Consider the following 22272-nt stretch of genomic DNA (forward strand, 5'->3'; position numbering starts at 1 on the left):
AAGCAAAAGCAGTGCTTTGAAAAGATTAATAATATCAGTAAGTCTCTAGCAGGGCTAAGAAAAAAAGAGAGAATGTAAATTACTAACATCAGAAATGAAAGATGCTATGGACATTGTAAGGTGAATAAAGGAATACTATGAAGAACTCTGTCCACAAATTTGATAACACAGATGAAATGAACCAATTTATTGAAAGACACAATCTGCTAAAACTCACCAAAGAAAAAAAATAGACATTCTGAATAGGCCTATAGGTATTCAAGTAATTGAATAAATAATTAATAACCTTCTAAAAAATAAAGCACTAGGCCCAGATAAGTGCAACTTCTACCAAACTTTTTTCTTTCTTTTTTTTTAAAGACAGAGTCTTGCTCTGTCACCCAGACTGGAGTGCAGTGGCATGATCTCAGTTCACTGCAACCTCCACCTCCCGGATTCAAATGATTCTCATGCCTCAGCCTCCTGCTAGCTGGGACTACAGGCTTGTGCCACCACACCTGGTTAATATTTGTATTTGTTTTTTTTAGATGGAGCTTTGCTCTTGTTGCCCAGGCTGGAGTGCAATAGTGCGATGTCGGCTCACTACAACCTCTGCCTCCTGGGTTCAAGTGATTCTCCTGCCTCAACCACCCAAGTAGCTGGGATTACAGGCATGTGCCACCATGCCCGGCAAATTTTGTATTTTTAGTAGAGACGGGGTTTCTCCATGTTGGTCAGGCTAGTCTCTTAACTCCTGACCTCAGGTAATCCACTGCCTCAGCCTCCCAAAGTGCTAGGATTACAGGTGTGAGCCACCGTGCCTGGCCTTAATATTTGTATTTTTAGTAGAGATGGGGTTCTGCCATGTTGGCCAGGTTGGTCTCAAACTCCTGGTCTCAACTGATCTGCCCACCTCAGCCACCCAAAGTACTGGGATGACAGGCGTGAGCCACCTCACCCAGCCTCACACACATTTAAGGAAGAAATTCTACAAATTGTCTACAATGTCTTTCAAAGAGTAGAAACAGAGAGAATACTTCCTAACTCTTTCTATGAGGACAGCATTACCACAATATCAAAACCAGACAAAGACAATACAAGAAAAGAAAACTGATATCCCTCATTAGCAAAGAGGCAAAAACTCTCAACAAAATATTAGTAAATTAAATCCAACAATGTATACAAAGAATTATTTACCAAGACCCACTGAGGTTTATCCTAGGTATACAAGGCTGGTTCAACATTTGAAAAGTAATTAATGTAATCCATCATATCAACAGGCTAAGAAAAAAAATTATGATCATATCTATACAGAAAAAACATTTGACAAAATGCTGTTTATAGTAGCTTTACCCATAATTACTAAAACTCGGAAGCAACCGAGATGTCTTTCAGTGGGTGATTGGATAACATGGTGGTTCATGCATAATAATGGAATGTTATTTAGCACTGAAAAGATTTTAGCTATCAAGCCACAAAAGCACACAGAGGATCCTTTTTTTTTTTTTTTGAAATGGAATCTGGCTCTGTCATTCAGGCTGGACTCTCAGCTCACTGCAACCTCTGCCTTCTGGGTTCAAGCGATTCTCCTGCCTCAGCCTCCCAAGTAGCTGCAATTACAGGTGCCCACCACCATGCCCAGCTAATTTTTGTATTATTAGTAGAGACGGGGGTTTCACCATGTTGGGCAGGCTAGTCTCGAACTCCTGACCTCAGGTGATCCACCCACCTCAGCCTCCCAAAGCGCTGGGATTACAGGCATGAGCCACCGCGCCTGGCCGGGGATCCTTAAATGCATCTTACTAAGTGAAAGAAGCCAATTTGAAAAGGCTGCCGAGTGTATGATTCCAACACCCTGGAGAAGGCAGAGCCATGAGACAGTGAAAAGAGCAGTGGTTGTCAGGCGTTCGTGGGGAGGGAAGGATGAGTAGGCAGAGCAGAGAGGGTTTTTAGGGCAATGAAAATCCTCTGTGTGATGCTCTGATGGTGGATCCATGCCATTATGCATTTGTCCAACCCATAGAATGTCCAACACTGAGAGTGAGTCCTCAGGTAAACCGTGAACTTTGGAGGCTAATGATGTAGGGTCATCAACGGTAACAAATGTACCACACTGTTTGGAGATGTGGATAATGGCCAGCGTGGTGGCAGGTGTTATATGAGAAATCTCTGTACCTCCCTCTTAATTTTGCTATGATATCCAAAGATATCCAGATGGCCCACAGCATATGAAAAAGTGTTCAACATCATTACTTCTTTGAGTAATAAAAATTAAAAACTAGAATGAAATGCCACTATGCAATTAGAATGACTAAAATGGAAAAGATTGGCATCAACAAAGGTTGGCAAGGATGTGGAGCCATGGAAATTCTCATCCACTGTCTACACAGGTAAATCAGTTCAAGCACTTTGGAAAACTGCAAATTTGGTATAAAGTTAAAATTCACTTTTTATGGCCCAGAAATTACATTCTCTGGTATTTACACAAGAGGAATAAAAAGATAGGTCTACAGAGAGAATTTAGTATCAACTTTATTTATAAATAGGTAAAAACTCAAAACAACCCTACGTCCAATAACGGGAGAATGGATAAACAAATTATGGTACATTCATGTGACACATAAAAAACAGCAAAGGTCCCTTGCCGCTAGCCAGGCCTGGCCAGGTCCAGCTAGTAGCATCCGCTGTCCTGAACCCTGAAAGGCTCTGGGCCTGGCCTAGGATCTTGTAGCAGCATCTTGGCAGGCAGAGAGCCCAGAGGGAGCTCAGAGTTGGAGATGGTGCAGCCTGTAGCAGCCAGTGGCACCTCTTCTAGGGAGACTGGACTTAGCCAGCCAGCGTCTGTGAGGAGTCACAGGTAACACACATGGTGCCCAATGTGAATAGCATGAAACATATATAGCATGTAATATATACTGCATATAACATAGCATGCATACATGCATAGCTTGTAACACATATGTGTGCAACACATGTACATAATACGCACAGCATATATAACACAAGCTGCATGACATGTAACAGACAGCATGTGTACATGTATGGCATGCAACATGCATAGCAACATGTACACTACATAACTCATAGCATATATAAAGAATGCATAACACACATGCATGTTTAACATATAACACACGCATATATGTATAGCAAGTAATATACATACTGCATAATAGGTATAACGTGTAACATATATGGCATGCACCACATGCAGCAGATACCATGTATAGCATGTCGCAGATATAGCGTGTATACATGCATGGCACCTTGGCCTGTGGTTTGTCTTTCCGTGAGGAACGTCCTCTCCCCTGGTTGGACTGGCCTGAGGGTGGGAATAGCTCTTCCCAGCAGGCCTAATTAGGCTTGTTTTGCCTCACCCTTCACCCTCTACCCTTTATTTCCTTCTTGGGACATGGCCCAAATAAGCTGGGATAAAGAAGGGGCCTTTTGTAATGTGGCTGTGAGTGGAGAACAGTCCAGGAGGCTCTTTTCTGTACTGGCCCCTGGAGTCACTAGAAGAGGTCACTTGGCTGCACCAGGACTCTGGCTGCCTTGCGACCGGGCCCCCAGGCTGCGGGTGTGAAGAAGGCTGACTTCCTTCTCCTCAGTCCCGCTATGCTTCTCTCAAGGGAGAAGCAACTTGGCAAGAGGGCTTCTGGTGACTGCCCTGAAATCAGGGTGTCTTGGTTTGTGTTCCCCCAGGAGCAGACTCAGCAAGGCTTCAATTGCAGGTGGCTTATTCAGGAGGTCATCTCAGGAACCTCCAGTGTGCAAACGGGGAAGTGAGGGAGGATAGAGCGGGCGTCTTATCACGCAGGCTCCACTGGGCAAGTGGGGCCAATCCCTATGGGGATCCTGGAGACTTATCCTTGTCTGTTGTGGAACCACCAGTTCTCAAGGAGTGATCTACTCCCAGCTCTCATTTTACAGTAGAAACTTTTGACGAAAAGAGCCAAACTTGGCTGGGCGCAGTGGCTCACGCCTGTAATCTCAGCACTTTGGGAGGCTGAGGCAGGTGGATCACCTGAGGTCAGGAGTTCAAGACCAGCCTGGCCAACATGGTGAAACCTCATCTCTACTAAAAATACAAAAATTAGCTGGGCGTGGTGGCGGGCACCTGTAATCCCAGCTACTCGGGAGCCTGAGGCAGGAGAATTGCTTGAACCCAGGAGGCGGAAGTTGCAGTGAGCCAAGATCACGCCATTGCACTCCGGCCCAAATGACAAGAGCAAAACTCCATCTAAAAAAAAAAAGAGTCAAACTGTGTAAAATATTTGAAGAGATTTATGCAGAGCCAAATATGAGTGACCACGGCCCATGACACAGCTCTCAGGAGGTCCTGAGAACACAGTTCTCCTTGCTGGGGAAAATCAGACACGGTCAGCATGTCAGGAGGGCCCAGCCAGACGGTGGGATGCTGCAGCCAATGGTTGCTGCACGTGCTGACCTGAGGCAGGGTTTGTTGGCTGAGGGTGGGAGCAGCAAAGATCTGACATGGTCATTATTTATGGCCGCAGAGCCACTTTCTCAGTGACCGTGAGAAAGGGCCTTCTGAGTGGAGCCTCCCTGAATTGACCAAAGGAAATGTGGATGCCTGTCCTGGGGTAAGAATAACCATGTCCCAGGCTGGGTGCGTTGGCTCATGCCTATAATCCCAGCACTTTGGGAGGCCGAGGCGGGCGGATCACCTGAGGCCAAGAGTTTGAGACCAGCCTGGCCAATGTGGTAACACCCCGTCTCTACTAAAAATACAAAAAGATTAGCCAGATGCGGTAGCGCTTGCCTATAATCCCAGCTACTTAGGAGGCTGTGGAAGGAGAATTTCTTGAACCTGGGAGACAGAGGCTGCAGTGAGCCGAGATCACACTCCAGCCTGGGCAATAAGAGCGAGACTCCATCTCAAAAAAACAAAAAACAAACCAAAAAAACCCAACCATGTCCTAAAGGTGAGTTGATTAAAATAAAAGTCTTCTAGATAGGAAACTTACACCTCTGGTAATATGGGAATGTGGAGTAGACATGCTTTCCCCTCCTCCTGCTACATAAAACTAAAAACTCTGTCCATCATGTATATACTCTGAAAGGTGGAGAGAAGATAGATCAGCTAGGGACCTTGAGACCCAAGGAATGATGTATTAATCCATTGTCATGCTGCTAATAAAGACATACCCAAGATTTACAGAGGAAAGAGGTTTAATTGACTCAGTTCTTCAGGGCTGGGGAGGCCTCAGGAAACTTACAATCAGGGCAGAAGGGGTGGCAAGCACATCCTTCTTCACATGATGGCAGGAAGAAGTGCCGAGTAAAAGCGGAAAAGCCCCACATATCCATATATATATATGTGTATGTGTGTATGTGTGTGTGTATATATAATCTATATATAATTTTATATATATATATATGTATTTTTGAGATGGAGTTTCACTCTTGTTGCCCAGGCTGGAGTGCAATGACGCAATCTTGGCTCACCGCAACCTCCGCCTCCCTTGTTCAAGTGATTCTCCTGCCTCAGCCACCCAAGTAGCTGGGATTACAGGCATGTGCCACCACGCCCGGTTAATTTTGTATTTTTAGTAGAGATGGGGTTTCTCCATGTTGGTCAGGCTGGTCTCGAACTCCCGACCTCAGGTGATCTGCCTGCCTAGGCCTCCCAAAGTGCTGGAATTACAGGCATGAGCCACCACGCCTGGCCAAGGAAAAGCCCCTTATATTAATAAAACCATCAGATCTCATGAGAACTCACTATCACAAGAACAGCATGATGGTAACGGCCCTCATGATTAAGTTACCTTCCACTGGGTCCCTCCTGTGACACATGGGGATTATGGGAACTGCAATTCAAGGTGAGATTTGATGTGCACACAGAGTCAAATCATATCCAATGAAATAGTGGTGAGTCCCTGGGTTTTCTTTTTGGCCTCATGTGTCCCAGACTTGGAGGAGAAGCAGCTGGCAACCCAGAAATGCTCATGGACATAGGAAAAACTAAAACCCCAAGAAAGTCTGCTATCTTTTTTTTTTTTTTTTTTTGAGACGGAGTCTCGCTCTGTCGCCCAGGCTGGAGTGCAGTGGCCGGATCTCAGCTCACTGCAAGCTCCGCCTCCCGGGTTCACGCCATTCTCCTGCCTCAGCCTCCCGAGTAGCTGGGACTACAGGCACCGCCACCACGCCCGGCTAGTTTTTTGTATTTTTTTAGTAGAGACGGGGTTTCACCGTATTAGCCAGGATGGTCTTGATCTCCTGACCTTGTGATCCGCCCGTCTCGGCCTCCCAGAGTTCTGGGATTACAGGCTTGAGCCACCGCGCCCGGCCGAAAGTCTGCTATCTTAGTCCAAAGACCAGGAAAGGTGTCGCCTACCAGAACAGAAAAGTCTCAGGCAGTAACCATTCTAACCTCGCTGAACACCACAGAAAAATCTGTAGTCCCCCGAACCCCCACCAGCAAAGGCCAAGGTGAGATCCTAAACTATAACAAAGCACCTCAACGTCTGCTGGGATGGTGTCAGAGAAGGCCAAATAGGGGACTGGGACTTCTATCCCCAGTGGCTGGTTATGGGCCCCTCACCTCAGGTGTCAGGAGAGCCAAGCGAGGAACCTGCATCTACACCTGGAAGTGCTGGGACAGCATCAGCGCCTCCCCTGTTTCACCTCCAGAGCCATGCCAGTGACTGGAAGCTGAAACAGAAGGATTCAATAAGATCCAGAGTCTTAGGAAAAATGTCCATATTTCAACAGAAAATCACTCATCATATCAGGAACCAGGAACATCTCAAGCGGCATGAAAAAAGACAATCAGTAGATGCCAATGCCAAGATGACAGGGATGTCAGAATTATTTGAGAAGTTTGACAATAATTCTTAAAACAGCCATGATAAAAATGCTTCAATGAATAATTATGAGCACTCTGGAAACACAGGATAAAATAGAACGTCTCAGCAAAGAAATAGAAGCTATAAAGAAGAACCAGGCTGGGTGCAGTGGCTCACGTCTGTAATCCCAGTGCTTTGGGAGGCCAAGGCAGGTGGATCGCTTGAGGCCAGGAGTTCGAGACCAGCCTGGGAAATACAGCAAGACCCTGTCTCTTCTAAAAATACAAAAATGAACCAGGTGTGGTGGCACACGCCTGTAGTCCCAGCTACTTGGGAGGCATGAGAATTGCTTGAAGCTGGGAGACAGGGGTTGCAGGAGCCAAGATCATACCACTGCACTCCAGCTTGAGCAACAGAGCAAGACTGTCTTTCAAAAAGCAAAAACAAGCAAACAAACAAGAACCAAATGGAAATTTCAGAATTGAAAACACAATAACTGAAGTAAAAATCTCAGCCGATGGTCTCAATAGCAAATGGAGGGGACAGAAGAAAGAACTAATGAATTGATGAACCGGAAGACAGAACAAAAGGAGTTACCCAATCTGAAAACAGGGATTAAAAGCAGAGCTTTAAAAAATGAGCAGAACCTTGTGGGCCTATAACAAGATCTTACATTAATACCATCCAACTCCTGGAGGGAGAGAAGAAAGAGGGTGGAGTTGGCAAAGTATGTGATGAAATAATGGCTGAAAACTTCTCAAATTTGGCAAGAGACATAAACTTATGTATTCAAGAAGCTGAATGAATGCCCAACAGGATAAGTTCAGAGAAATCCACTCCAAGATACATCATAATTAAACTTCTGAACACATAAGATAAAAAAAAAATCTTAATAAGTAGCCAGAGAAAACAACAAATTACCCCTAGAGGAAGAAAACATTGAAATGACAGTGTATTTCTCATCAGAAATCATGGAAGCCAGGAGAAAGTGGCATAATTTTTTTTCAAGTGCTGAAAGAAAGGAATTGTCAACCCAAAATCTCATTACTACCCCTGCTCCCCAGATCTTTCAGGAATAAACCAAGACATTCTCAGATGAAGGAAAACCAAGAGAGGTGGTCATGAGCACACCTACCCTAAAAGAGTGGCTAAAGGAAAGTCTCTAAACAGAAAGGAAACAATAAAATAAGGAACCCCGAAACACCAGGAAGGAATAAAGAACATGGTAAGCAAAAATTTGGGTGACTACAATAGGCTTTTCTCTTCTTGAGTTTCCAAATTGTATCTGATGGTTGAAGCAAAAATTGTAACATTGATGTGGTTCTCAGTGTATGTAGAAGAAGTATTTATTAAGATAATTATAAATGGGGGAGAAAAAAGGGAGGTAAGGTTTCTATACTGTATGCAAACTGGTAAAATGATGACACTAGTAGACTGTGATAAATTGTGTATACTTATGTAATAGTAGAGCAACCACTAAAAAAAGCTGTATCTAGAGATACACTCAAAAACACTACAGATAAATGAAAATAGAATTCTAAAGAATTGTTCAGCCAAGCCACACCAAGGCAGGAAAAACAAAATAGAAAAATGAAAAAAGAGGACAAACAGAAAACAAAATATAAAATGTTAGACTTAAGCCCTAACATATCAATAATTATATTACGTGTAAGCGGTATAAATATACCAATTAAAAGACAAAGGAAATGTGGATGAAAAAACATCCCTCAGTTCTGTGTTGCTTACAAGAAACTAACTTCAAATAAAACAGTATAAGCTGGCTGGGTGTGGTAGCTTACACCTGTAATCACCGCACTTTGGGAGGCTGAGGCAAGGAGGATTGTTTGAGGCCAGGAGTTTGAGACCAGCCTGGGCAACATGGTGAAACCCCATCTCTACAAAAAATGCAAAAATTAGCCAGGTGTAGCAGCATATGCCTGTGGTCCCATGTACTTGGGAGGCTGAGGTGGGAGGATCACTTGAGCCCTGGAGGTAGAGGCTGCAGTGAGCTATGATTGTGCCACTGCACTCCAGCCTGGGTGAGGAAACAAGACCATGTCTCAAAAAGCAAAAAACTGGCCGGGCGCGGTGGCTCAAGCCTGTAATCCCAGCACTTTGGGAGGCCGAGACGGGCGGATCACGAGGTCAGGAGATCGAGACCACCCTGGCTGACACGGTGAAACCCCGTCTCTACTAAAAAATACAAAAAACTAGCTGGGCGAGGTGGCGGGCGCCTGTAGTCCCAGCTACTCGGGAGGCTGAGGCAGGAGAATGGCGTGAACCCGGGAGGCGGAGCTTGCAGTGAGCTGAGATCCGGCCACTGCACTCCAGCCTGGGCGACAGAGCGAGACTCCGTCTCAAAAAAAAAAAAAAAAAAAAAAAAAAAGGCAAAAAACCAAACAAAACCAACCAAACAAAAAACCCAAAAACAGCAACAACAAAACAATATAGGCAAGTTGAGAGTAAAAGGATGAAAAAAGATATATCATGTAAAGATTAATCAAAAGAAAGCAGGAGTGGCCGGGCGCGGTGGCTCAAGCCTGTAATCCCAGCACTTTGGGAGGCCGAGACGGGCGGATCACAAGGTCAGGCGATCGAGACCATCCTGGCTAACATGGTGAAACCCCGTCTCTACTAAAAACACAAAAAACTAGCCGGGCGAGGTGGCGGGCGCCTGTAGTCCCAGCTACTCAGGAGGCTGAGGCAGGAGAATGGCGTAAAAACCCGGGAGGCGGAGCTTGCAGTGAGCTGAGATCCGGCCACTGCACTCCAGCCTGGGCGACAGAGCGAGACTCCGTCCCAAAAAAAAAAAAAAAATAAAATAAAAAAAGAAAGCAGGAGTGACAATATTAATATCAGAAGGCAAACTTCAGAGCACAGACAATTACCAGAGATAGTGTGGGATAGTATATAATGCTAAACCGGTCAAAATCCACCAGGAAGGCATTGTAATTTTAAATGTTTATGCACCAGACAAGACAGTTATAAAATATGTGAAACAAAACTGAGAAAAGAGAAATAGATAAATCCACAGTTATAGTTAGAATCTTTAATGTCCCTCTCTCAAAAACTGATAGAACAGCTAGACAGAAATTGGCAAGGATGTAGAAGAATTCAACAACAAACAGACTTAATTGGCATTTATAAAACAACAGCAGTATATACCTTCTTTTCAAGTGTCCATGGAACATATACCAAGACAGACCATATACTGGGTGATAAATCTCAACAAGTTTAAAAGAATTGAAATCATGCAGAGCATGTTCTCTGACCACAATGAAATAAAATAGAAATCAATAACAGAAAGATAACAGAAAAATCTCCCAATATTTGAGAACTAAACAATGTCGTTCTGAGTAATCCATGAGTTAAAGAGGAAGGTTTAAAATGAAATTTAAAATTTAAATGAAATTTAAACATTGAACTAAGAATAAAAATGTAACAGTAAAATTTATAGAAGGCAGCTTAAGCAGTGTTGAGAGGCAAATGTACAGCAAGAAATGTTTCCATTAGAGAAGTGGAAAAGATTCAAATCAAGAATCTAAAGTCCCAGGTCAGGCCCGGTGGCTCATGCCTGTAATCCCAGCACTTTGGGAGGCCAAGGTGGGTGGATCACCTGAGGTCAGGGGTTCGAGACCAGCCTGGCCAACATAGCCAAACTTTATCTCTACTAAAAAATACAAAAAAAAAAAAAAAAAAAAAAAAATTAGCTGGGCTTGGTAACGCACCTGTGATCCCAGCTACTTGGGAGGCTGAGGCATGAGAATTGCTTGAACCCAGGTAGTGGAGGTAGCAGTGAGCCAATATCATGCCACAGCACTCCAGCCTGGGGACAGACCAAGACTCCATCTGAAAAAAATAAAAAAATAAGAAATCCTGGGCAGTGATCTGATTGGTTCTGCTTGTGTCATGTGACCACAACACGGCCAATCCCTGTGGCTGGGAGGCAGGGCCCTTTCCCCCAAGGTGTCCGCCTCCACGTTGCTGGCTCAGTGGACTTCCCCTCACCCAGCAACGCTGTGTGTGGTAGGGCTGTGGCAGCCGGTCTTGGGGGCTCTTGTGAAAGGGGACAAAACAGATGTGTGGGGGAAGGTGGGCCCACCCTGGGGGAACCAGGACCAGTGTCACCATTGCTCTATGATTAATCCAGCAACACGATGTGCCACGGCTTAAAGCCCGTGTCCCTGGTCTCCCCTGCCTTCATGGCACCTGGCCACCCAGGAGGTGCCAACCAGCCTGGCCTCTGTCCATGTCCTGGGAGTGCTTGGACCTGGCTGTGGGTGCCAGATCCCTTTCTGTTTCGGGAGCGGGTAGCTTGAGGTAGCCCAGGCTTCTGTGCTGGCCTCACAGGCAGGCTTATTCAAATTATGACTTTATTTTGAGACACATAACCACACAGGAAAGTCCAAAGAACAACGTGTATCCTTAGTACGTATTTATGCTTTATTATATGTATTTATATTGTTAATATATACTATTGTTATATAAGATATATACATATTTATGATTCCAATATTTATACTTATTGATTAATAGATTTATAAATTTATAAATTTTTATAAATTTATAAAATCACTCAGAGGTGATGATTGCTGTCCTTATTTGTCTTATTTTCTAATGAAAATATGTAAACTGTTACAGATAAAGTTGATGTTCCCTTATTCCTCCAACCTGAGAAGTCCCCATTTTGCAATTTTGAGAAAATTCCTGTCACGAATTTAGTGTTTATCTTCCCTTCCATTTTGCATTTGCTTTTATTTCCAGCGATTTATGTTTTGAATGGGTAATTCAAACATAACGTCATTGTCTTCATCTTCTCTTTCCCTCCTTCCCTCTCTCCCTCCCTCCCTCCCTCTCTCCCTCCCTCCCTCCCTCCCTTCCTCCCTCTCTCCCTCCCTCCCTTCCTCCCTTCCTTCCTTCCTTTCTCTTTCTTTCTCTCTCTCTTTTCTTTTTCTCTTTTCTTTCTCCTCCCCCTCCCCTCCCCTCCCCTCCCGTTGCTTTCCCTTCCTTTCTGTTTTGTGAGACAGGGTCTCATTCTCTCGCCCAGGCTGGAATGAAGTGGCTCGATCTCGGCTCATGACAACCTCCAACTCCTCAGCTCAAGTGATCCTCCCGCCTCAGCTTCCCAAGTAGCTGGGATTACAGGCATGCATCACCTCTGCTGTCTAATTTTATTTTATTTTTTTGTAGAGACAAGGTCTTGCTATGTTGCCCAGCTTGGTCTGGAACTCTTGGCCTCAGCAATCCTCTCAAACCTCCCAAAGTGCAGGGATTATAGGTGTGGGCCACTCCATCCGGCCTCATTCACATGTTTCAAAAATCAAAAGGTACAAAAGGCAAAAGCTCCTTTCCCCTCTCTGGGCCTTTTAACACTTGCACATAAATGAAGCCAGGAACAGCAGCAGTGTCTTGCGTAGTTGGTGGAAAGAAGGTGTTATTACATGGGCTGCAGCCTCCAGCTATGCTCTTTGTAGGAATTTGATCTTTAGTGGTTCAGTTGAGAGTGACAGAAACCCCAAGTGACACTGGCCTTAACAAGGTACACATTTCTTTCTTTCTTTCTTTCGTTTTTTCAGACAGAGTCTCACTCTCTTACCCAGGCTGGAGTGCAGTGGCATGATCTCAGTTAACTGCAACCTCTACCTCCCAAGTTCAAGCGATTCTCCTGCCTCAGCCTCCTGAGTAGCTGGGACTACAGGTGTGCACCACCACTCCCAGCTAATTTTTGTATTTTTAGTAGAGACGGGGTTTCACCATACTGGTCAGGCTGGTCTTGAACTCCTGACCTCAGGTGATCCACCTGCCTTGGCATCCCAAAGTGCTGGGATTACAGATGTGAGCCACCGCACCTGGCCAGAACACACATTTCTATTTGACATGGATAAAGTCTTAAGGTAGGCATCCCACAGCTATTAGGGTGGTTCCACAATCATCAAGGACCTATCTTGTTGCTCGAGCACCCTCACCACATGGCATCTACTTCATGGTCCAACATGGCTGCTTGAGCTCCAGTCATCACATCCTCATTGTAGCCATTCAGTAGGAGAAAGGGAGGAAGTTACTTCTGTTTCAGGATTGTCTCCCAAAGCGGAAAGGAACATTTCCTCTTGCACACTGGTGGCCACAGGGTGTAGTGACAGCACAGGTCATTGTAAACGGGGCTGGGAAGTGCAGTCTTGATCCTGGCTGGCTGTGTCACCGCTGATACGTAGTGGTTCTACCGCTAAGAAAGGAGGGAAGAACGCCTACCAAGGCACAGCTAGCAGGCTCTGCCACCATGCCTGAGTTTCCGATATTCCAGGTTGAAAAACCCCTGCCTTCATGGAGTGCCCGCCGGAAAGAGACCGACTTCAGGCCGCTTCCCCAGCGGCACCTCTGGGTGAATCTCAGAAGCTGCAGCCAGGCTGCGCAGGGCCGCTTCCTAAGCAAGCGCATGAGTCACACAGGCGGCCTTTGTTAGCTCAGCCAGCTCTCCTGGAGTCCTCCTCCCGGAGCCGAGGGCCGCGTCCAGCTCTTCCTGCGCCCGAGGCAGAGGACGCAGTGCAGCAGTGAGCCCAGCCGCTCAGCCTCATGAACCACATTGCCTGGTGCTCCCCAGCCTGGGACCCCGGCCTTTGCGGCTTCTGGGCTGGGCGGGCACCGCGGGGAACAAAGAGGCGTTCCTGAGCCTGAGCCACGCGGCTCCAGGCCGACTCCCTGGAGTCTTGGAGAGGCTGGTCTTGAATGCCTGGCTTTTTGTTTGAGAAAGAAAAGTGTTTTCCAAAGTCCCCGGGCTTCCTCTTGCATAGAAATCACAGAGTTCCGAGGAGCCACAGTGTGTGGGGTGGGCGGACGGCGCAGTGAGGACGCCCTGTCGCAGGGGACAGTGAGAATGTGCGAGGGGTGGGGAAGTCTGGGGGCACAGGTGAAAGGGAAGACACCCCACCTCAGCCCTCCACGGCTGTGGCCTCTGCCGGGGCCGGGCGCTGGGAGGCGGGCCGTGGCATCCACCTGGAATCCTGCGTGGGGCGTCTGGCAGGCCTGGCGGGGTGCAGTGCAGTAGACACGGCCGTGGGCGCTCAGACACGGCTGAGGTGCAAGGGGGACCTGGGGCTGAGGTGGGGGCTCAGAGCAGGGCATCAGAGGGGTCTCTGTGTCTCGCCGGAGCCAAGAGACTAGACTCTGAGTTCCGGCCGCCCTGGACGCGCCTGCAATGGAGCTGCTGAGGGCAGAGGCTGGCGGTCCTGGCGAGACCAATGGCCCCTCTACAAGGCGGGGTGAGGGGGACCATGTGTGAACGTCCTGTCCCTGCTAGGGGGATGACTGACTGAACAGGATGTAGGTGGTTTTTTTTTTTTTTTTTTTTTTTTTTTTTTTTGAGACGGAGTCTCGCTTTGTCGCCCAGGCTGGAGTGCAGTGGCGCGATCTCGGCTCACTGCAAACTCCGCCTCCCGGGTTCACACCATTCTCCTGCCTCAGCCTCCCGAGTAGCTGGGACTACAGGTGCCCGTCACCATGCCCGGCTAAGTTTTTGTATTTTCAGTAGTGAATTTTAGTAGTGAATTCAGACCCTCCTCTGGATCTGCCCCAGGAGCCCAGGTCCCACCTGAAGCCCGAAGCCCAGGGCTGAGCTGGGAGTGTTCGTGCAGACAGAGCTGGAGGCCAGTGAGAGGCAGCAGGGCTGGCAGGAGGGAGGCAGACAGGCGTCCTCTCAGCGTGGGGCTGGGAGCAGGATGGCAGGGCCAGGCAGGGTTGCGTGGTAAACTGTCATGGCCCTTTCGGGGAAAGAAAGGGGGGAGAGAGGGACAGTGCGTCCGTGTGCCCACAGGAGGGGCTGGGCCCACGTGGTTTTGCTTGGCAGCTGCAAGGCAGTGGGTGGGGCCAGGATTCTGTGCGTTCAACAAGGCCCCCAGGTGGCTCATTTGTGGTCCACGTTTCGTCCGCCTTTGTGGGCAGGTGTAGGGCCAGGCCTGGCTCCCCCGATGCAGCCGGATCCTCAGCCGGATCCTCACGGCAGCCTTCCTTTTTATTTTTTTATTTTTTTGAGATGAAGTCTGTTGCCTGGCTGGAGTGCAGTAGCATGATCTTGGCTCACTGCAACCTCTGCCTCCTGGGTTCAAGTGATTCTCCTGCCTCAGTCTCCCGAGTAGCTGGTATGACAGGCGCCCGCCACCACTCTTGGCTAATTTTTTATAGTTTTAGTAGAGATGGGGTTTTGCCATGTTGGCCAGGCTGGTCTCGAACTCCTGGCCTCAGGTGACCCGCCTGCCTAGGCTTCCCAAAGTGTTGAGATTACAGGCGTGAGCCACTGTGCCTGGCCCAGCTTTCCCATTTCACAGAGAAGGAAATGGAGGCACAGGAGCGAACAGCAGCCAGCGGTCCACTTGGAACCCAAGACCTGATCTGACAAAGCGACTCCTGCAGGTTTCTCTGCTGCTGCCGCTACATGTCAGGGGAGCCAGACCCAGGCTCTCCCTGTAGGGGTGTCGTTGGAGCCCTGAGGTGAGGCCCTCCTAGGAAGGCGTTCTCATGTCATGAATACACTGTGTGCCCCCCGAATCCTCCTAGTCTGGAAGCTCCCCAAGTCCAGGTGTACACTCCCAGGAGAGGTCTTGGGGCTCCCACCTTTGCGAGGGTGGCCTGAGGATGGGCTCCTCTCTGTGCCACAATGAAGGGGACCAGGGGCCCCAAGCCAGGCACCTGGGAGACCACACCTACGTAGGGGTCGTGGGGGCCCAGCTTCCCCGAGGAAGAGAACCCAGCGCTGTGTGCAGAGGTGCCCCCAGCTGAGCAGGGTGTGAGGACTGATACTGGCCTGATGGCTTTGGCATGAAGCCCAAGGGGGAGCAGTGGGGAGCAGGCCCAGTAGGCCCGTCCAGGGATGGGGCCGTGGCTGGCCATGGCTGGAGCCTCTTGTGTGAAGACGGAACGCCGGGGCAGGAGGGATGAGGCATGTGGTGCTGGCCATGAGGCTGGGTGGTGGAGGCGCTGCCTTTGTCCAAACCCAGAGGCCCAGGAGCAAGGACAGATGTGGACTTCCCTGGCAGGATAGAAGGGGGTAGGGGACCTCGGAGAATCGGGTGAGCCTGATGCTCACGGGACTCTGTGGCAGTGGGCAGGAAGTGGGGATGAGGGCTGGGCAGGGGGCAGACCCGAGCCTCCTGGGTCTTTGGCTCAGGTGGACTTCATTTATTAATTTATTTTTGGAGATGGAGTCTCGCTCTGTTGCCCAGGCTGGAGTGCAGTGGCACGATCTCGGCTCACTGCAACCTCCGCCTCCTGGGTTCAAGCGATTCTCCTGCCTCAACCTCTCCAGTAGCTAGGATTACAGGCACGTGCCACCACGCCTGGATGATTTTTTTATGTTTTTGGTAGAGACAGGGTTTTACCATGTTGGCCAGGCTGGTCTTGAACTCCTGACCTCAAGTGATCTGCCTGCCTCAGCCTCCCAGAGTGCTGGGTGTGAGCCACTGCGCCCAGCCTCCTTCTGGCGCATTCTGACTCCTGCCCTACTTGTGCCATGACCCTCCCAGAAACATCCTGGTGACCTTTGTCACTGGGATGGTGGCGAGTACAAGCCTTTACCCTCCTAGAAACACCACGATGACCTTTGTCACTGGGATGGTGGCAGATACGAGCTGGCAGGTGACCATTATGGTTGGGTTTCCCCAGGGCCCCAGTGGGGAGGCTGGACTTCCCTCATCCAGGGAACAGAGCCAGAAGACACCTGGGCTGACAGAAGGTGCCTCGCCCGAGGGCCTTCCTGCCCAGTGTCACCAAATCTGACCACTGGGAAACTTGCATGTGCAGACCTTTTAAGACAACTGGCCCGTATTAGTCAAATAAGTCAATCCTGAGAAAGATGGGAAAAAAGAAGGGGTGGCCGAGACACTCTCCTCCATTCAAGGAGACAGGAGAGGCACACAAAGGATCGTGTGGTCCTGGGGCTACGAAATGCTCCGAAAACATCTCCAGGACAAGCGGAAGATCTGGATATTGGAAAATATTGTATTGTTAGAAAATTTGGGGGCTGGGATAACAGGGTTGAGTTTTGTGGCAGAACGTCCTTAGGAGACACGAGCTGATGGATTTAGAAGTGCGGTATTGTGATGATCACAATCTACTTTCAGATGTTTCAGACAGGCGTGCGCATGTGTGCGTGTATGAGAAAGTGTGGGCACAGGATAAAAGAAGGTGAAGAATTTAAGAGCATGTGGGTGTCCATCAACTTCCTCCACCCTCTGTCATTTGAAATCTTTCAAAATTTCAAAAGACAGGGAGGGAGAGGTTAATGGGAATGTAACTCAGTGGCACCTGCCTCCCTCTCAGCTGGGTGTTCTTCCCAAATACTGTCACTGATGATGAATAAATGGTTACTCTTTATGGTGATGACAAAGTCCCATTTTTTCTTTCAGAATGCCTTATTTTATTTTGTATTTTATTTTTTTGAGACGGAGTCTCGCTCTGTCACCCAGGCTGGAGTGCAGTGGCCGGATCTCAGCTCACTGCAAGCTCCGCCTCCCGGGTTCATGCCATTCTCCTGCCTCAGCCTCCCGAGTAGCTGGGACTATAGGCGCCCGCCACCTCGCCCGGCTAGTTTTTTGTATTTTTTAGTAGAGACGGGGTTTCACTGTGTTAGCCAGGATGGTCTCGATCTCCTGACCTTGTGATCCGCCCGTCTCGGCCTCCCAAAGTGCTGGGATTACAGGCTTGAGCCACCGCGCCCGGCCTCAGAATGCCTTCATGTGACTGTCCTCACTGAGCCCCCTGCACCTGTGCCACGCACCCCGCCCTTGGGACTCGGTGTGAGACCCCCACTGGGAGGGGCAGCTATGCCGCAGAGACCACAGCACACCCACCACTCCTTGTCAGAGTTTATTTCATCGGCTAACATTCATTCTCGACCTAGACAAAAACAATTAGATGATTATGACTTGCTTTTCCATCATCAACTCATTTTTTTGTTTGTTATGAATAACCAAAACATTTCTTCTCAACACTTTTTTTTAAGAAGCTATAAATAAATAAAGCTTTAAACGATCCTGGGTTCAAGTTAAACAGTTCCAGTTCCCGAAAAGTTCACAGCCTTGTTTCGTGGGCAGTTCTGCTGTTCCTGGCTTCCCCCTCCAGGAAGGGACGTTTGCAGGCCTGGGGGTCCTGGTGACTAAGCTGTTAGCTCCACTGCCTGCCTGCTTCCGTCCTCGCAGCCCTGGGAGACAGAGTTCTTACAATTTAGGAGATGCTGCTGGCCAAGGAACCGTTGACCCAAAGCAGGTGGCCTGAACGGCAAGTGCCAGGCTGGAGACTTGGGGGCTGAGGGCACTGCCAGTTGCCACCACCTCGGGACACCTCAGCCCGGCGCGGGCCCGAGACTGCTTTCCAAACGCAGTGGCGAGACTGAGACGAGACCCGTGCTTCCGTGTGAGTTGGGCTGCGGGGCATAAGTTAACACATACTCCAATATGTACAAAACAACCTGCGCTCGGGCCTGTGCACCCAGGACGCCCGTGGCCAGGTGAGGCCACCTTGAGCCAGGCCTCTGGCTGGGTGTCCACCTCCTGCCAGCAGGCCAAGGTGCCCCATGTGGCTTGTGCAAGACCCCAGGCTCCCCTGAACATGCTCCTCCCAGGAGTGCACCCACCCCAGTGTCGAGTGTCCGAGCAGATTCCCATTGACCCTGACCTCCCTTTGAAAGAACCACACCACTGCATCCCCTTGGCACTCACTTCCTTAGTGCGATGCATCCACCCAGGGAGGTGCCCCTGCGCTAGCACGCTGCCCACCCTACCCTGTTGACTGCCCTGTCCTTGGACCCCAAAGTAAAATGGGGCCAGCGTAGGAGGCCTGAGGGTGGGGCCGTATGCCACACCTCCAGGGGTAGCAGCCTCATCTGACCACACCTTCGCCGCCTTGTGCTGCAGAAGGCGCTTGCTCCCAAGCCCGTGGTGACTCACATCTCTACCCCACAGTGGGGCAGCTGCGGTGGCTGAGTGAAAGCTGGGGCAGGAGAAAGGGCCCCTGCCAACCCCAGCCAGGCGGCTTGCAGAGCCCACTGCCCTGCATCGGAGTCAGCCTGCGGCCTGAGCACACCCGTCTGCCCTCTGGGGGACCCAGGGCGCCTGCGGGGGCCCTCCTAGAGACACCAGCCTGGCCTCCTAGGGCATAAGGGGTGGGGATAGGGCACAGGGCACGTGCTTACAGCGGATATGCAACATGGCTTTTACTAGGGCCACTGCAGCCAGTGGGGAACCCTGCGGGGCTGCTGGGAACAGAGCTTGGCCAGCCTTTTGCCAGGGGGTGGGCAGCTCGGGGAAACGCAAGGAGAGCCAGGGTGGGGAGGGCTGAGTACCTGGTGTCTGGGAGGCCACCTACAGCTGTTTTGTCAAGGCTAGTTGAGAATCTGAACGCTCAAGTCCCCATTCCTGGCCATCCAGAGCCACTGTGGTCCGAGGGTATGGCTCCTGGGCAGGGGCTACGGTCCCACGCTCCAGCCCATGGAGGCCTGATGAACTTAATCCACACGCTGGTGGCAGCAGTGGTATTTGAGCTCTTGAGTACGTGTCTTGGTGATGGGGCTGGGGCAGCCTGCTAGCAAATCCCAGTGGGTCAGAAAGAACAGAGGCAGGGGAGTGCTCGGTCCCCAGCCCTTCCAGTCTGAGCCAGGTCTGCCTGGGTGGTCACCTCCAAAGGCCAGCCAGGGACTCAGGCACAAGTGGCAGCATCTCCGGTCAAAGCCTCCCCACTCCTGGGCTGCCAGTCGGCCCACGGAAGGCCGGCAATACAGCTTGGGCCCACTCCCCAAACCCCTCCTTGGTCTGAGGACTGTGGGAAGAGGGTGGGGCCTGAACATCAGCTTTGGCCTCCTGACCCAAAGCATGAAGCAGGACCATGGACCAGAGCGGAGTGGGCTTCCTGGGGGCTGGACTCGAGTCTTCTCTGCCTCAGATGGGGTGGGCCCTGACCTTGAGGGAGCTACACATGGGTGAGCTGGGGGCTCCCCAGGCCTTGGGGCATCGGGGGCAGCCAGAAGGGGAGGGCCTATGGGATGGCCTGGAGCTGGGGCAGTTGCCAGAAGCTGGTCTCACTCCTAGTAGTCTGGACAGAGGAGCTAAGAGCGAGTGCCGTGTGCATAGCTGGTGAGGGACACACTCCTGGCCTGGCAGGTCCACTTTCTGCTGTCCTTGTCTCTTGTGCAAACCTTCAGTTTTCGTGATAAATCCAAGGGGGCCAGGAGAGCAGGCACAACCCCTGCTCTGGAGGCCCTGCCCTGCCCATGGCATCCTCCGAGCATGCTTTCCTCTGACCCACTGGCTGCACCTGTCGGTTCCTCAAGCCCCCATCCCCGCCCAGCCCCACTATGTCCCTGTTCTGTTTATTTTCAGGACGCAGCTATCTCTGTGGAGCAGGTGTGGGACAGTCTCCCCGTGACAGTCTTGGGTGGACCTGTTGTCTGTCCTGTTTTAACCCCCACACCCCCCAAGAGGCCTCCCCGTGGCCACCACCGCCACTACCACTTCTCAATGATGTGGCTCATGTAGTCCTCGGTGGGCACGCGGCCCGGCTCGTCAGCGTCCTCCCGCGGCAGCGCCTCCTTGGCCCGGTGCAGCAGGCGCTCCTCGCGGCTCCTCAGGCGCTGCTCCCTGCGCTCCAGCTGCCGCTTGTACTGGTAGCGCTGCTGGAAGAGGTCCTTGGCGTAGTCATACAGCTGCATGTCCAGGTCGTTGAGCTCCTCGATGCGCCGGATGGTGTCCTCGTCCACCTCCACGCCGCCCGCCCGCGTGCTGTTGTACTGCATGAAGGGCCGGATGAACTTGAGGTTGAACGTCCGCTCGAACAGGTACTGCGTCTTGCGCTGGAACTCGGTCAGGCCGAAGAAGGCCATGCCCCGCAGATTCTTCTTGGCGCTCTCAAGCAGCAGCTGGGCCCGCTTGCCCTCGGGGATGAAGGACAGGTTGTAGCAGCCCACCAGGCTCAGGTCGGCCAGCATGCGCACCTGGCGGTTGTTGGCCAGGTTGTACGGGCAGTCCATGAACTCCTGCAGCGTGCAGCCCGACCAGTCCGTGCCCTCGTAGCAGGGCGGCAGCTCCTCGGGCGTGGGCGTGCGCCCGTCACACATGTGCAACGACGTCTTCCACGTGGCACCCCTCTGCACGTGCCGCCACTCACTCAGGTAGCGGGACACGGGGTCTCGTAGCAGGGTGATGTAGTAGAACTTCCTGCAAGGAGACGGGGAGAGGAGGTGAGGGCTGTGGCAGCATGAGGGGTGCTACCAGGGCTGCTCGGAGTCAAAGTCCCCACTGCAGGGGTCTGGGCTTCACCTCCGAGGCCAACCAACGCCTGCATTTAGCTCTCCAACAGCCGTTTCAAAACCCGGTATCAGAGATGCCAAGGAGCACGCCACGGTCACACGGCTCCCCAGGGTGACCACCACGGTGCCCTGCAGTGCCTGGCCTGGCTCCTCTGGAGGGACAACCTGACTTTTCCTGCTGGTGGGTGAAGCCACCAATACCTCATCCAGGGAGGTCCCAGAGCCACAGCCGCCTGAGACCAGCAGTGTTCGCCAGCTGTTTACAGCCTGGGCACGGTGCCACCCAAGGAGCCACTCAGCAGGAGCAGAGGGTGGGCAGGGGTCAGGGAGGGTCACCTCCAGTCCCAGTCCCAGGGTCCTGCCAAGGCCTGGTGGTTGGGCCCAGTGGACCATCCAGCCCAGGACCCCAGGGGAAGCCATGACTTACACAGTCTCCGACTCTACTTGGCGGGCTGTCCCCCAAGACGCCAGCGCTTTGCACAGTATGTACGGGTGCGTGCACAAGGGAGAAACGACCCAAGGACGGCTCCACCTCCCACCGTCCCCTGCACAGCAGGAGCCCAGCGTGGAGCATGTCTTTGCCAGGCTCGCGATGACGCTGGGCTGGAGGCGTCAGGACACTGGTCAGGTGGGTAAAATGTGGCGGCAGCTGCGGATGTGCCCAGTGTGTGTGTGTGGGGGGTCAGCCCTGGGGAGGCTGCAGTCATTCTTAGACAGTTCCTCCTCCTGGCTCCTGCCCGTGCCGGGGTGGGTGGGCCTCAGGTCAAGGAGCACCAGGGCCGGGCAGACAGCCTAGGAGCCCACAGGGCCCCTCACTGCCCGGGGGAGCTGCTCCAGAAGGCCCATGACCCACCGTCAGGAACTCCCCATGGCAACACGGAAGTGTACCCACACTGCCCTCCTCCTCGTCTCACACTGCCCTCCTCCTCCCCTCACACTGCCCTCCTCCTCCCTCACACTGCCCTCCTCCTCCCCTCACACTGCCCTCCTCCTCCCTCACACTGCCCTCCTCCTCCCTCACACTGCCCTCCTCCTCCCTCACACTGCCCTCCTCCTCCCCACACCCCCCCTCCTCCCACCCCTCCACCTCCCCTCCCCCCACACCTCCTCCTCCCCTCCCCTCACACTGCCCCCTCCTCCCCCTCACACTGCCCTCCTCCTCCCTCACACTGCCCCTCCTCCTCCCTCACACTGCCC

General features: G+C 51.2%; 2 protein-coding genes across 2 annotated transcripts in view; both read right to left on the reverse strand.

Annotated features, from left to right (window-relative positions):
- The window catches only part of POLR2D (RNA polymerase II subunit D), a 471659-nt gene that overhangs the window by 392364 nt on the left and 57023 nt on the right, over positions 1 to 22272 (reverse strand). The window lies entirely within an intron of this gene.
- Positions 17630 to 22272, reverse strand: part of HS6ST1 (heparan sulfate 6-O-sulfotransferase 1) — a 66496-nt gene continuing 61853 nt past the window's right edge. The window contains exon 2 of the mRNA XM_050751592.1: positions 17630 to 20983. Coding sequence (XP_050607549.1) covers positions 20275 to 20983 — 709 coding nt within the window. The 3' untranslated portion in view covers positions 17630 to 20274. The remainder of the gene's footprint in view (positions 20984 to 22272) is intronic.

Source organism: Macaca thibetana, chromosome 12 (genome assembly GCF_024542745.1).
Source record: "Macaca thibetana thibetana isolate TM-01 chromosome 12, ASM2454274v1, whole genome shotgun sequence".
NCBI classification, from domain to species: Eukaryota; Metazoa; Chordata; class Mammalia; order Primates; family Cercopithecidae; genus Macaca; species Macaca thibetana.